At 42.9% G+C, this 16657-nt stretch overlaps 1 protein-coding gene across 2 annotated transcripts in view; it reads left to right on the forward strand.

Moving 5' to 3' along the window:
• Positions 1–16657, forward strand: part of LOC122799678 (coiled-coil domain-containing protein 9-like) — a 784040-nt gene that overhangs the window by 489722 nt on the left and 277661 nt on the right. For both annotated transcript variants that reach the window (XM_044068898.1, XM_044068899.1), the window contains exon 8: positions 6293–6474. In XM_044068898.1, the coding sequence (XP_043924833.1) occupies positions 6293–6474 (182 nt within the window). The remainder of the gene's footprint in view (positions 1–6292; positions 6475–16657) is intronic.

Here is a 16657-nt window from a genome sequence, read left to right on the forward strand (position 1 = left end):
CAGACATTCCACCAAACCAAAAAACAGAGGCATTGACCCAAATAGAGTTGCTGTGCATTCAGAGCTCAGTAGAACCAGTGCAAGAACACTAGAAAGGAAGAAGATTTTATTCCAGACTCTTCCTGGTACCCAGAAAAAAAAAAAACACATGGCAGCTAATACTGGGAATTTCAAGACTCATCAGTTCCTGCAGGTTCCAAAATTCAAGATGCTAACCCTTCAAAAACTTCTGCCCATGATCTCTCCAAATGCTTTCCTGGTTACCCTGGATCTAAAAGATGCATACCTGCATATTCCATAGAGGAATCACACAGAAGCTTCTTACACTTCAGAGCAGGTACCAGGCACTATCAATTCTCTGCTCTGCACTTTGACTTCTCTACTGTTCCCAAGGTCTACACAAAATACATAACCCCACTGATAGCCTTCTGCAGAACAAAAAGGATCTGAATTTGCCCTTATTTGGATGACTGCCTTATCCAGGCAACAAACCTGAAAAAACTCAGGTCAGACTTGTTCATCCAGAACCTTGTAACCTCCAAGGGATTCACCATCAGTGCACAGAAGTCTCAGAAAAACATCTTAGCCATAATTGTGTTCCTAGGAGCCATACTGGATTCAGCTGTCCAAAAGGCCTTCCTTCTCCTGTACAAGGTCTTTTGTGACCCCGCACTTCAAAAATATGTTGGTCAGGGATTAACTCACAGCCAGGGAGTACCTCAGGGCCTTGAGTTACATGGCCTGTTGGATCCTAATGATTCTCATGGCCAGACTTCACATGACGAAACTACAGTGGTACCTCAAGAGTGTAGTGCGAACATTCACAGCAATGATAAAACCAGTTCCTTGCCTCAGGAAGGCATTCAGCTGGTGGACCCAAGTTTACTCTCTCAAAACCGGGTCTCCCCTTTTTGATTCACCCCTCGGGGACAAACCCTTGACAACAAATGCATCAGAAGTAGCCTGGGGAGCTCCACTTCAGCTGCCTCCAGACTCTACGAAAGTGGGACTCCATGTTCAGACACAAACACAAAATTAAAGAACTTGTGGCATTCCAAAATGGCCTTATAGCCTTCCAATAGAAATGGAATCCAGGAGTACTAGTAGTGAAGACAGACAATACCATGGTTATGTGGTACATAAACAAGCAGTGGGGGGGCCTTCTGTTACTTACTTTGCCACCTAGCAGTGGATATTTGGGAAACAGCAGACTCCCTAGCATTACGTCTGTTGACACAGTACTTGCTGAGTATACACAACCAGCTAGCAGATTACCTGAGCAGAAGCCTGTCAGACCGCCATGAGTGGCAACTGCTTCGGGAAGTATTTCTCAGTATAGCCAAAGAATGAGATGTGCCACTGATGGACCTTTTCATCACCAAAGAGAATGCTAATTTGAAAAACTTTTGCTTAAAGGACAAAATTATGTCAACCTTGGAGACAGATGCCTTCTCTTTCCCTTGGACAGGTCTCTCACTCTATGCCTTGCCTCCAAAACCTCTGCTCCCCCAGGGTACTGCTAAAGATAAGAGAAGAGGGGCCAAAAGTAATGGTAGTTGCCCCAGACTGATCCGGGCAGCACTGGTACACTCTGCTAGTCAGCCTAATCAGCATGGAACCATGACACCTGCCTCAGAGATTGTCCTTTCTGACACAGGACAAAAGAAAGATTATGCACCATAACCTGGAGACTCGCAAATTGTCAGCATGGAGAATACCTTAACTTCGTGTAAGGATCCTTTCCTCGACAACCAGGTCCAAGATATTCTAAAAGAGGCCAGAAGACCTATCACAAGGAAATCTTACTCTGCCAAATGGAAAATATTCTCCCTTTGGTATGGGCAAAAAGCTCAAAGTCCTCATCTAGCCAGTATTCCTGTCGTTCTGGCCTATTTGGCCAGCCTTTTTGACAAAGGACTCTTACTCCTCCATAAAAATTCAAGCTTCAGTTATCTCGGACTGTATACCTGCTCAGCCTCTCATCTTTTCCCACCCCCTCATGAAAGTTTGTGAGAGAGGTAGTTCACATCAGGCCACCCAGAAAGCCTCCTGTCCCTACCCTGGGACCTCAGTTTTTGTGTTGGAAAAACTTACCCTTCCACCCTTCAAACCAGCTGCTTCCTTGGAATGGTAAGTGTGAGTGTGGCAGGCAAATACTATATGAAGACTTGCATAACCAGTGTCTTTATTGCTTAGGAGCGGAACGCAACTGCAAAGCTTGTTCCATCTTGCCAGTCATTTGTACCAAAAGCTTTGCTGCCTTGTTTGTTCTTGGTGACTTAAGAGTTTCAAATGCTTGGCCCATTCCAAGATGGCAGATATTGTCTCTATATGTGCCTCCACCACTTAAGAAAGAAAAAGTTTAAAAGGCCTTCACCAGAGACTTGGGCAGTCCTTTCTAACTCAGATGTACCTCCTGAGGTTTCAGAACATGTGGTATATCTGGTTCCTCTTCAGATGCCCTTTACTGAGACCCTACTGGAGGCTGTTATGGTGTTGGAGGCCTTGATGATGGAGAATTCTATAACAGAGGTGAAGCACAGACCATCATATCAGAGGGCATCTTTCAGATCCTAGTTGGGGAATAGATCCCAGGTAAACAAGTTGAGGTACATCTGGGAACGGAGCCTTCATGTTTAGTGCAGGCTGGTGTCGCACCAAAAAAGAAGTGGCAGGAAATTAAACCTGTTGCCTGCCCTCATCCTCCTTCCTCTTCTAAGGAGAAGGAAGGGATGGATTTCTCTCAAGGTTTGTTCAAGGCCATTTTGGCTTTGAAGCTTTTTCCTTTCTCCTGTCAAATCTATCCCCTTCCCACCACACAAAATACTGTTGTGGATTCATCATCTTATGAAGATGAGGAGGCTTCCGATTCTGACCAATCTCTGGGCTACTTCTGTCATATGGACTGTCCTGGCCAAGTCCCTTCAGATGATGACACCATTTCATCTGATTCTCCAGTAGAAGGATCTTCTTCTGGAGAGAGAAAATCTTAAATGTGATGAAGCATTTTGAGTGGTAGTCTAGGCAGATCTCAAAGGTGCTTTAAAGATACTACAGCATTTTGGAAATGGGTACTATAGCCCCTTCCCTGGATCTCCTGTTCTGAGGCTTTTTTGGAGGCTTTTTAACCCTCCTGTGCTACCCCTGAATCTCAGCCTCCCAGACCTAAAAGACAAGACAGATTTTATAAAGTCCCTAGTTTTTTTACATTCTTGAGTCAAAACCCTGTGGTGGACCCTTCTGCAGTTTCCATCTATTCTACTAAGCCTTTTAAACTCCTACCAATGCCCTCCCTTCAGACAAGGACAGTAGGCTGTAGATAGGATAAAAAGGTTTATATTCCTTTACTTTTGCATTCAGGGCTATTAATTACCAAACCCAGATGACCAAATACTCTATATCTATTCTCAGTTTTTTTTTAAGTAAGGTCGTGGTGGATTTAAAAGGGTACTGATTCTAAACAACAAATGTTATCCTTACTTAGTCAGGCTACAAAAGTGGCCAGACACAATGTTAAATGTAGTCATGATGTTGTAGAGGCCTTTTTTCCAAAGCAGGTGGTTCAGGCTCTGTAATCTGGTGGTATGGTTGGTTGTCTGTCTTATGCCAGGCTCTTCCTGAGGACTTGAAAACAAAAATAGTGGCTTCCCCTTTAGTCAAGAATCCCTTGTTTAGCCCCCAAGCTGCCAGCCTTTTCAAAACCTTTCAAGAGCAAGGAAAGACCACTAAGGTCTGCATAGGAATTATCCAACCAAATCTGCCTCTTTTGTCAGAAGGGGACCCTAGGCCTAGACATAAACATGGGAAGGCTCCAAGAAAGAGATTCCCAGCTAAATAACTGAGGGATCTCCCATCTGGGAGACCTCTCTTTGAGGATAAATCTCTGTGACTGTCCACAGCCTCCCCCCCCGGTCCCCAGCCCTAGCCTGCCTCTCCCAAAATGGCTGACCCGGTCTTTCTCCTCCTTGGAAAAATTACCACTGACAAATTGATGCTGTCATAAAAAAAGAAAAACTATTATGCTGTGCCTTTGATACAGATCCACCCCCAAAACGGCATACCTCCACCTTCTACGCAGTCAGATTCATCTGCTTCAACCCATTTTACAGGAACTACTACCAGAAGATACAATACAGCTAGTACCAGAAGAATTTGGAAAAGGAGTTTTATTCCAGAATTTTCCTAGTGCCAAGGAAAGAAGAGCAGTGGAGACTTGTACTGGATCTGTCTTTAGAAACACCTTCTTAAAATTACCAACTTTCAGACTGCTATCAATGCACACTGTACTACCTTTCATTCTGCCCCTGGCTTTTCTGATGTTCCTTGATTGAAAAGATGCTTGCCTCCATATACCAATACAGAATTCTTTCAGGAGATTCCTCAGGTTTTGTACTGGGTCATTTCACTGTCAGTTTACTGCTTTGCGTTTTTGGCTTCCCACACCCCCAAGAGTTTTCGCAAAGTGTCTGACACCAGTGATAGCTTTTGGTTGAACCTGGGATTTCAGATTTTTCCTTGCTTAGACAACTTATTTAGCTAAGCTTCTTCACCACAAATTCTCCTACAGCATCTCCAGTTCACCCTCCTGCTCATATTTCAGTCGGAGTTCATGATCAACTACCAAAAAAAAATCCTCACTGCAGCTACTACAGGATGTAGTTTTTCTGGCCTGCAGATAGGACACAAAGAAATCAGGTCTACTTACCACAAGAGAAGCTGCAGGGCCTAACAAACTGCTTACACAACCTTGTTCTCCTCAGCCAGTGCGATCATAATGGCTGTGGGATTTATGACAACTACTATCCCAGTGCTCCGCCTAGCCAGGCCACATATGAGGAAAATCCAGTGGTTCCAGATTGTTCTCTGCACTCACACCTTTTGGACGCAGTGATTCCCATTTTACTCTGTCTCCGATGGAAATCTTATGGTGGAAGGATCAGGGCTTCCCTTCACTCCTCCAGCACCAGTTCAGGAAATACATGCAGATGCCTTGGACAAGGCATGGGGGCCCTGAACACACACCCAGCACACACAAGACAGATCTCAGCCAGTGCTACTAAAGGAACATGTCAGCATGAAAGAAATGAGAGATCTCATCTAGGCTCTTCAGGTCTTTTCACATCCCAGCAAACCAGGTACCCACTGAGTGTTTACAGACAACGCAACTTTGATCACCAGCAGTGACAAAGTGAAGTACCAGTCTTACAGAAAATAATTATTGTTGTACGAATATTTCATTCAGTTACTATGCTGTCTGATTTAACTTCTTTGCATTTAAAAAGTCAAATCAGCAGCTACATTCTAAAAACTACTACTCTGTCTTTCCAGATACAACCAGTCCTAGATCTTAATTGCAAGAGGATCCCTACTGTAACAGCCTGCTAGAGATGATCCAGTTTACTTATCAGAATGAAAAATGTTAAGTTCTGTGCCATCATAAATGGCTAGTGTCTGCTCTACTGGCAAATTCCGTCAATCTTTAGACCCACATGCCTTAGTTATAGACATTCTGAACAATGAAACTGAGACTATTTATAATAAACAGCACTCTTCCTAAAAAAAAAAAAGTTTCTTGCAGAGAAATAGGTACACCTGCATTCTTATCTTGAAAGAGGAGCCAGCACCAAATGTTGGCATGTGCCTGGTGCCTTATAAGCTATATAACATGGAAAATAAATTCTCATTTTTTTAAAATGTGTTGAGAGCATTTTGTAGTGTGCTTACATTTCAAATAAAATTTATTTTATATTAAATGCTTCATTCAGTTGTTTTAAATATCTTTTGTAGCAGTAGTAATTACCTTATCCACTTGCAGTGCTGTGGTCTAGTTAACCTCCTTGTATTAACAAGTTAAATGAGTGTAAAGTACCAAATGTATTTGATTCATATTTTATTTGAGGTAACCCACTTACCTGAATTGCAGTGTTTGACCCTGGCACACCGTTATTAGTTGGAGCTTTTCTTTAATGGCCAAGATGTAATAAATCCATTGACTGACTGTTTACTTGTTTTATAAGAAAGTATTTGGTGTATGGGTTAGAATTGAGGGCTGAAGCCAGTAAACATGCTTTTTCACCTAGATACTGTGACAGTGGTATATGCCATAGGAGTGAACACTTGTACTGATTTTTTTTTTTAAACTGGATAGAATACAGAGAAGAGATTCTATTCCCATTGGTTCAGCCAAATTTAAGCATCCTGTCTCTAAGAACCTTGGATGTTGTGAGCACACATCAGAACTTGTACAGTGTGATGAATCTTTTGCCTCTTATTGTCTTTTTTCATCCTTTAGGGTAGGAGACCAGTGCAGAGCAAGTCATTCGACATGACATTATCAATGACAGGTCGGGAGAGGACAGAATACATGCAGTGGAAGAAGGAACGAGAACAGATTGATCAGGAGAGGTTAGCAAGACATCGGAATGCAACGGGACAGTGGAGGAGAGAATGGGATTTAGAGAAAACTGAAAACACGTACGTTAAGTTTATTTTTGTGTTCATGTATAGCACTACGTCCCAGCTAAGCTTAAGTTTTCACTGTGTAATACCTTAAAAATCCTGTATGTGTATTAATAAACTTTTTTTGCAGTCTGTTTTTATCCCACCACTGCTGACCTTCAGGCACCTTGACTGTTGCACCCAATAGCCTCTACTCTAGAGCTCTCATGTCTTGTCAGGCTCCTAGGTGTGAACTGCACTGAGGGAGTACTTCACACAGACACACACACACACAGACACACGCACACACACCAGCTTCTAGCCATCCTGTACGAGCTGAACCTACTGGCACTGGATAGTGGGGCAGGTTAAGTGAGGTATTGTCATACTGCAGCCAGTGAGAGTTTTACTGGACTAATTCCCACGCTTACTCTGGCATGTTATTTCCTATGTGTTGGATGGACCATGAGGTACAGCCTTGGGGATTATCCATCCAGCCGCAGAAACCATGCCCTTCCCATTATAACATGGCAGTTGCTCTTCGAGCTGCAGGCTTTGAGGGATCTTTCCTGCACGCTCCCTCACACCAGGCTAGGCATGACCATACTTCCTTATTGTGCCATCAAGCTTTCCAGGTTTCGAATTGAACTCTAGTCACTTGGACCATAGTCTAGGCTTTATCCCTTAATGTCACTGCTGTGGTCAAAGTTTCATTTATTTTGCAGATTTGAAGGTCTGCCATTGTGTGGATTATTTAAAATTATTACTCTTGGTTTAATGTCTCCAGATTACAGTTAATTTCTCCAAGTTTTTGGGTTTCCTAATACTAAACCTGGAGTGGACCCCATTTCTAAGTCAAATATAATTAAAGTTCATGAAATTAGGTTCCATTCTTTGATAGTGAAAAATGCTCTTTGTAGCACCTTCAATGTCACTACAACTATGGCAGTGGCACTACTACTACTTGCGTTCAAGTGTCAAGAAATGAAATAAGCATGGCTTATGCAAAAATAGAGCTTTATCTGCAGGATTTGTTGTTCCAAGGGTTCATGTCTAATGAAGTGTTTGAGTTTGTTAAAGTGGAAAAAATGGTGATTCCTGCTATATTCGGAATACCAAAGATCCACAAAAATATTAATGATCCTCCCACTTAGGCCGATTGTTTCTGCGAGCAAATCCAAAACAGAACCACTAGCGATGTTTGTGGATTTTTACTGTAAACCCCTTGTAGACAAACACGTCATTTGAGACTATTGAAATTTGTTACAACTACTTAGTGCCATGCCTTTTGATGAAAATATGATATTTATTAATATATATGCTATTAATTTATTTTCAGTCATTCCATATGACACAGGTATGGAACATTTTCAAAGTATACTAGTAAAGGACAAATCCAAAATCTCCATGGGAAAAAATATTATATTTGAAATTTTTGGAAATGATCCTGAAAAATAACTTTATACTTTGATGGCGAATATTACCATCAGTTGACAAGGGGTGGCAGTGGGAGTTAGATATTCACCTGCTTGTGCTAGTTTAGGCTTAGCTGACTGGGAACATAATTGTATTTTCACTTCTCCATATTTTGTGTGTCTCGCTATCATAATTTTCTGGAAAATATGCGCATGTGTAGACTGGTGGACTGGTGAACCTTCCACCTTTGATTTGTTTTTGGCAGAATTTTTTTTTTTAAAGTTTATCCTAAATATTAGTAACGACTCTGTTAATAAACTTATGTCTTACTATCTCAAAAGATTATGCTAAGCAGAGAGGAAGGAGACATACTCCAACTCTATTAAATTATGACAGTAGTCATCCTTTGATCAGAAAAAGAACATCAGTAAAGGGCAAATGGTCCATCTTTCTTGAGTAGTTTCAGAGGATGCTACATTTCTGACTGAGTTACTTAAATTAGGCAATATATTCCTGGAGAGATGTTTCCCACCTATTTGTTAACTTCAGTAGTGAATGAAATGATCATAGGGAGGGTTGACAAATGTGCCCCTATTTTGAGAACAAAAACATCTTTTGAGATTAACTGTTGACACCAAAAATGTAAAAGAGGGTAGTACCCATGATAAACGTGGAGCAATGACCACAGTTTATAACTATCAAGCATCAAAAATTAGAGCTATACTCTCTGATACTTGGGGAATGTTTTTTGCAGCTGACTACAAGCAAATACTAGATGCACACCCTGAGATTATCTACAAAATGGGTGACAATTTGAAAAATATCTTTGAAAAAAGTAGTAGTCAGGACAAACATTATAGATGTCCAAAGATGTCCAAGTATGGCAGTTATAAATACTGTAGATTTGTCATTGATGGACCATGTGTGATAGTCAAAGGTTTTGACAAAACCATAACATGTCCACGGTTTGTTGTTGCGACACCAGGGTGATAGGTTACATTGCAACATGTACAGCATGTCCTGTATTCTATATAGGCAAAATGATTAGGACATGAAAAGAATGTATATATGAACATGTGTATGCGAGAAAAAAAATCCAAAATGACCAACTCTGTTTATAAACACACACTTGAGTACCCTGGTTTTAATTTTTATTTTTTGTGATTGACAGTTTTTTTCAGAACAGGGAGGCAATGGTGAGTTGTTACTAGAACAAAGAGTTAAAATGGCAAATAAGACTGAATGCTACCATTAAGCCAGGATTAAATGAAATGCTTTCTCTTCACAGTGTTCTGAGTAGAGATTTACTATGTTAAGACTATTCATTAATATTTAAGAATATTTTAAAAAGGTTTAATTTTTTTTTGGTGATTGGTATATTTGTACCCCATGTGGGAATCGAACACTGCCCTTGTTTCTGTGAGATGAATACCTTAACCACACAAACCTACCTAAACACCAGAGACCTCCAAAACACAAACATGCTGCACCTAACAACACCCAAAGCACCCAATACACATAACACTAGCACCTATATCTAAGCCCTTGAGGCAATGCATAACTATTCCAAATGTTTTACTTATAGGTGACTTATAGGAGACATACAGAAACCCCACTCACCGGGATGAACAAGGAGAAGGTTACAGTCAGCTGCCTGTCTGGTGCAAGGATTCACCAGATCAAACATGCAGTCCAGTCTCTCAAGTACCGTTATGACTCTTGAGTTCAGAGAGGTACATTTTAAGTCATTCACACCAACATGGACTTCAGGAAGAGAGACATAATTGAGCTCTCTGAATAGGTGTCCCAGATGGGTATGTCCCAAGCTTTGAGTAGCATTTTACCTTTACTTAGGATGATACCACAATATAAACAGAAAATGATTGAGTTCAATTATTGGCTTAGTTTCTGGTGTCATTCTAAGGGGATCCATATGTTCTTCGTGTTTCACTGTTGCAGTCATCACACTTGAGTTATCTGCCTGCAGGTAGCCCTCAGTCAGCCCAAATACCAGAGACTTAGTATTTCTGCGTCACTTGCTGTCACTTCAGGATTGAAGTCAGGTTGTCAGGGTATAAAAACAGGCAGCCAATGCCATTACATCAGTCTTTCTTGCCAAGGAGCCCAAAGCAGAAGCAGTTCGCATGAGTGCCAGTCTGCCGCTAACTGAGTTTTTGTTTCCGAATTGAATCATCCTGAAGGCTTCTAAAGCCAAGTACCCCATTGGGGATCCTTTTTTCTTGCTCTAACCGATGTCAGAAAAAGGTAACCATTGTCTCACCTGTGAAAAGCAAATACCACCCCGAGATTTTCATCCTTACTGCATCACCTATTTAGGCCAAGACCATGACTTACCTCGCTGTCAGTTTTGTGCTTTGTTCAACGCCCAAACTATTCGTCAGGCCCTTATTTGTTGCTAAATACTTTTGCTCTGTTTCCGTATTCCGAAATGGCTTCAGTAAGCCATCTGTCTACTGATCTTCCGAAAAAACGTAAGGATAAAGACAAGAGACAGACTACACAGGTCCAAAACTGCTGACAATGCTTCCATTAAGCCAGTCACCAGTTTGCCAGTACTCAGTGAGGTGCTTTTGCAGCCCCTGATGCCTGCTTTTGTGGATTTGCAGGCCTCTACCGCGACCCATTCGGAGTCCAGTATGCCGCGAGATGCTTCTTTGACTACGGAACCTGTAAATGGCTCTACCTTGGATGGGTCCGAAGCTGCTGTGCAGGCACCGGCTTCTGAGGAAGTTCTTCACATTACCAGTGTTAGTCACAAACAGACTACTTCTTTCGCGTCTTCAGTTCTTTCTAAAACTACCAAGTTTCTAAGGCCAAAAGTACGCGCTACACCCAAAAAAAAGATGACCCTAACTCAAGCACCTGCTTCCTTGCCACAACATCAAATGCTTAAAATGGCAGAAGACCTGATCATGTTGATTAAGGGAAGCCAGCCTTCCCTTGCTAAGAAAAAAAAGTGATCGGTCTCCAGCTGCTTTAACTGACCAAGAGTCCGATGACTCTGATGTTTCTGAATATGAAGACATGCCTTTGTCTGCTTATGAGGATTCAGATGCAGAGGAATCCATTCCTTCTGCTTCTCCTCCAGAGGATTTTTCTTTTGGTGAAACCCTACATAACTTTGAGAGAGCATTTCCATTGGGAATGCCAGGATTCTCCACAGTCCAAAAAAAGACTCAGGGAATTTTTGGATTTGCCACAGTACAGACCCTTAGCTATCCCTCCTGTTCTGGATGTTGTGGATGATGTTTTTATGGAATCCAGTCTAACTCCTGATACTTTATCCTCTGCTCCAAGGAAACCAGACAGGTACTATGGAGTCCCTGACTCTCTCAAATTTCATTTGAAAAATCCTATTGCTGACCCAGAGGTAATCTTCCAAGGGCCTAAAGGCATAAAAGCAACTGTAGCTAAGAATCCCACCCCTTCAGACAGAGATTCTCGAGCTTTAGACAGATGGGTCAAAAAAGTGTACACCTCTGCAACTCTTGCCATTAGGGCATTGAATTGCCAGTTCCACATGCTGAAATACCAGCAACATACTATGGAACTTATTAAGCAAACATTGTCTACCTTTCCTGACTGTGCAGAAAATAAAGAATTACAGGAGCGTATGCATTCTGCAAGCCAAGTCAGCAAACCTACCCTGCAATGTGGGTTTGATGCCCTAGAAGCATTTTGCAGGGCAGCAGTCACAGGTTCTGTACTTAGAAGGCATGCTTGGCTTAAGGAGCAGACCTTGCCAGACCATGTCAAATCAAAATTACCAGACGCTCATTTGAACAAGGACAATCTGCTTGGCACCAAAGCAGAAGAGGTTTTAAAAAAGATGGAAGAAAAGGCTAAGACTATGCAGACAGTCAAAGATTTTTTGCAAGTGCAGCCTCCAAGATCCAGTAGGCATTGCCCCTCGAAACATTGGTCCTTTCCAGCCCCCTCTAGGCCATCTCAAACTATACCCAGAGGAACCAGACCTGCCCAGATTACAGTCTCAGGGTATGCAGAGATCTAAGCAATGGAGTACCTCCACTTCTAAAACAGGGAGTGCTAAGCCACCCCCTTACAGAAAGAATTCACAATCTGCCCAATTGCAACTTGCTCACTATGCAAAAAAATTGGACCTCCATCACCAAAGACCGATGGGTCCTCAACATAGTATCCCAGAGGTACAAATTTTATTTCCACACGCTGCCAACCCCAAAGGGGTTCCCAAACCTCCCTCCAAACCAGTGAGCAGAGGCACAAAACCAAGTTCAGTCCCTGTTCTCCATAAGAACAATTCAGCCTGTTCCTGCAGAGCAGATAGGTCAAGAGTTTTATTCCAGACTTTTCCTGGTACCCAAGAGGGCACCTGGCACCCAATCTTAGACCTTTCCATTCTGAACACCTTCCTGGTGGTACCAAAATTCAGAATGCTCACCCTTTAGCAGCTTTTCCCTGTAATGTCTAAAGATGCCTGGTTAGCCACCCTAGACCTAAAGGAAGCCTATCTGCACATCCCTGTCAGGGACTTTATGCAGGAAATAATCTGTTTCAGGGCAGGATCTATGTATTTTCAGTTCCTTGCACTTCCCTTTGGCTTATCCACTGCTCCCAGAGTCTTCACAAAATGCCTGGCTCCAGCCATTGCCTATTGCAGACAGAGAAATATATACCCTTACTTGGATGATTGCCTGATTCAGGCAGACAGTTGGGAAAAGCTGCTGCAGCACCTGACATTTGTAAAGGACCTTCTAACCTCCCTGGGGTACACTGTAAATGAAAATAAATCAAAACTAGTCCCCAGTCAAAAAGATTGTATTCCTGGGAGCAAGCTTGGACACAGCATCCCAGATGGCATTCCTTACTCCAGAAAAACAAGCCTATCTAACAGGCTACTTTACTCAAATGGCCACCAGAACCCAGCTATTCGCAAGGAAAATCCAGCAGGCTCTAGGAATATGGCCTTTGCATTCTACTAATACCATATGCCAGACTGCATATGAGGAAACTACAGTGGTACTTAAAAGGTCTTTGGTGCCAACATTCTCAGGGCCTGGAAACCATCATACCTATCATACCTTGTCTAAGGACAGAGTTTCTTTGGTGGGCAGCAGCATGTAACCACAACAAAGTACTTCCCTTTACACAACCCCGTGCCACCCAGAACCTAACCACAGATGTATCAGACTATGCCTGGGAGGCACACCTGGATGACAGATGCATTCAGGACCAATGGACCCCAAGCCAAATTCATCTGCACATCTACCAAAAAGAGATGCTAGCTGTTCAGCACACTCCGACTGTTTTCAGATCCCTACTCTCACCAGGACCCCTGCTTATAAAACCCGACAACACCACAGTGATGTGGTACATCAACAAGCAGGGGGGAAACCCACTCTGCAGGCTAGCCATGACCCTGTGGAATACTGCTTTGGACGTGCATCTCCACCTGCAAGCTCAATTCCTGCCAGGCAAACAAAACTCTCTGGCAGACGATTTAAGCAGAAATCTCCTAGACCCACACGAGTGGCAATTAGACCTCAACACCTTCACCCTTCTAATCCAGAAATGGGGGACCCCGATGGTGGACCTATTTGCCTCCCCCTACAATCACCAGCTCAGCAAATTCTTTACCAGGACATCTCACAGCAAGGCCTGGAAAGTGGATGCCCTATCCTTCCACTGGGTAAACCTCTCGATCTATGCCTTACCCCCCTCTGACTCTCCTAACAAGAGTATTACTCAAAATAAAACTGGGAAGACCAAGGGCAATCCTGATTGCCCCAGACTGGCCACACCAGCACTGGTACCCACTCCTGCACAGTCTGTCACCAGTGCCACCATGGCACCTACCCCAGGTCCCGACCCTCCTCACTCAGCAAGAGAGACAGATCTTGCATCTGCAACTGCAAACCCTGAACCTTGCAGCCTGGCTTATTCCTTGAATTCTCCTCCAGTGGCCAGCCTAAGCAAGCAGGTGTTGGACGTCATTCTGGAAGTCAGAAGACCCAGTACAAGAAAATCCTATGCTGATAAGTGGAAAAGATATTGTTCCTGGATTCATTCTAAAGGAGTAGACACAGCTCTGTCCTCCTTAAGTCTCATCCTGGATTACCTAGCAGACCTGCTCCACAGAGGCTTATCTTTCTCTTCCGTTAAGATCCATGCCTCTGCCATCTCTGCTCATTACAACACATTGAGTCATCTCTCTTCTCTCACCATCTCATCAAACAGTTCCTGAGAGGGGCTAACAACTAAGGCCACCAAGGAGAGCCCCCACCCCTGCTTGGGACCTTAACTTTGTGCTGGAAAAACTCAAGCTACTCCCCTTTGAGCCTACAGCATCAGCAGAGTTAAAATTCCTCTGTTGTAAAACAGCCTTGCTTCTGGCCATCACTTCAGCTAGAAGAGTGTCTGAGCTACAAGCACTTATGGCTGTGGAACCTTTCATTATTTTTCATGCTGACTGGGTCTCCCTCAGGACTAGCCATACCTTTATGCTTAAAGTGGTGTCCAGTGTGGCTCTTAACCAATCTATCCATTTGCCAGCCTTTTGCCTTAATCCTCAAAATAAAGGGGAAAGGATCCTGCACTCTTTAGATGTGCACAGACAGCTCAAATTCTTCCTTGATAGGACTAAACCCTTCAGGAAATCTGACCAGTTACTAGTCAGTTTTGCACCAGGGGCAGAGGGCAAGGCCATATCAAAACAAACCATCTCCAAATGGATAGCACACTGCATCCATTTGTATTACAAACACCATGGAAAACCACCCTCACTTGAGGTCAGAACCCATTCCACTAGGGCAACTTCAACCTCTACAGCATCCCTCAGGGAAATCCCTATCAGGGATATTCTGGAAGCTACTACTTGGAGTTCTCCAAATCCAGGGCAGGTTTTGCAGCAGCAGTCCTGCAGGGCATACTAGCCAGCCGCAACTCTTCTTGACTGCCTCCACCCATTCTTCAACTTTGGGGATCAACCCAAGTGTGATGACTGCAATAGTGAAACATGAAGAACACAGTACAGTTGTGTACACTAACCATAAATGTAGATGTTCAAGTGTATTCACTGTTGCAGTCCTGGTTTCTTGCCCTCCAGCCCCCTTGTCTCTCTCTCTCTCCTCTCTGTGTCTATTACTCACCCCTTACAGGGCTATTGGTATTTACTTTTTACTGGTGGTGTTTTTCCCTACCATAACTTAACTGCCTATTTGGGGGGCTCCTGACATTTGGGGTAAGAAAAACTGATGTAATGGCATTGGCTGCCTGTTTTTATACCCCTGACGACCTGACATCAGCCCTGGAACGACAACAACTGACACAGAAATACTAAGTCTCTGGTATTCGGGCCGACTGAGGGATACCTGCAGGCAGATAACCCAAGTGTGATGACTGTAACAGTGAATGCACTCTAACATCTACATTTATGGTAACTGTACACAACTGTACTTTCCTGTCAACCTGGGATGACATGCTGGGTAGACCACAGTGCTTTGCTAGAGATGGTCTTCACCTGACACCTATAGGCTTTCGGTTGCTGGCTAAGGCACTTGCCTCCCTTATAATGCCTTTTTTAGACAAGGTCACAACTACAAAATTCCCGACGTGAAAATATCAAACTCAAAGAAACTAAGGGTTAAGATGATAAATGCTATGAGTTTAAATCAGAAACTGCACCCCTGGAAGCACTCTCCCTAGAAGATGTTGATGTTGGTGCAGTCACAGAAACCTGGCTCAAGGCCACAGAAAGTACCCCGGCCTTCCAAGGCTAAACTGCCTTCCACACTTTCAGACTGCAAATTGAAGGTGCGAGAACCAAAGATGGAGTGTCTGTCATCATTAAAGATAATTACACCTCTAGACTGGTTAGACAAGAAAACTCAGTGGTGCTACTCTAAGTCCAAATTACCATGGATAAGACCTCCTTCAGGTCATTGTCAGTTATAGGTCCCCTTCCACGAACCAAGATGTCCACACAGCTTATTTAGACCTACTAGGGACAATTAAGGTACAGCCTACCACCCTAATCATGGGTGACTTCAACTCTCCTTCCATTAACTGAGAAACTTTATATAAGCCCAAACTCACTCGCACAAAAGTTCCTGGGCTTTTTAAGTCATATACCTTAGAACAAATAGTCTCCAATGTTCTAGACCTGGTCCCCACCAGTATGAGTGATCGATATAATGCTTTAAGTGTAGGGCCCACTCTGGTTAAATCTGACCATAAATCAGTCATTTTTGAAGAACCAGTAATACCAGAACTTCTCAAAGGAGAAGTCGGGCTAAAAAGCTTCACCAAAGCTAGTGATGTCCTATGGGAAGGTATAACTGATTTCCAAGCTCCAGTTTCCATAGATGGCATTGACGGCTATACTAAGGTATGCTCTGTTGCCCTGTATAAACACATACACTAATGTATAGACACAGCCATGCTAGATAGGATTAAAACAAGATCCTCAAGAAAAAACAAACCATCCCAGTGGATGTCTAGCGTTAATAAATTATGCAATAAGCTGCTGTCTAAAAATACAAAAGTGAGATCCCAGAACTGGAAGAACACCCTCCTCAGCTTAAACAAGCAAATAAGACACATCATAAAATCTTGAAAGAACAACTGTGAGAAAAATTTAGCAACTATAGCCATGGAGAACCATAAGGGTTTCTTCAGCTACGTCTGCAACCTAAAAGGTGGGACTCAGATTTGTGTTGAACTAATTATGGATGGCGTCACACACATTGACCCTGAGGCAATTGTAAATCTGCTTGCAGTCAGGTTTGGTGAAAATTAGCATCTA

Source organism: Protopterus annectens, chromosome 4.part0 (assembly GCF_019279795.1).
Source record: "Protopterus annectens isolate FY-2018-M chromosome 4.part0, PAN1.0, whole genome shotgun sequence".
NCBI classification, from domain to species: Eukaryota; Metazoa; Chordata; order Ceratodontiformes; family Protopteridae; genus Protopterus; species Protopterus annectens.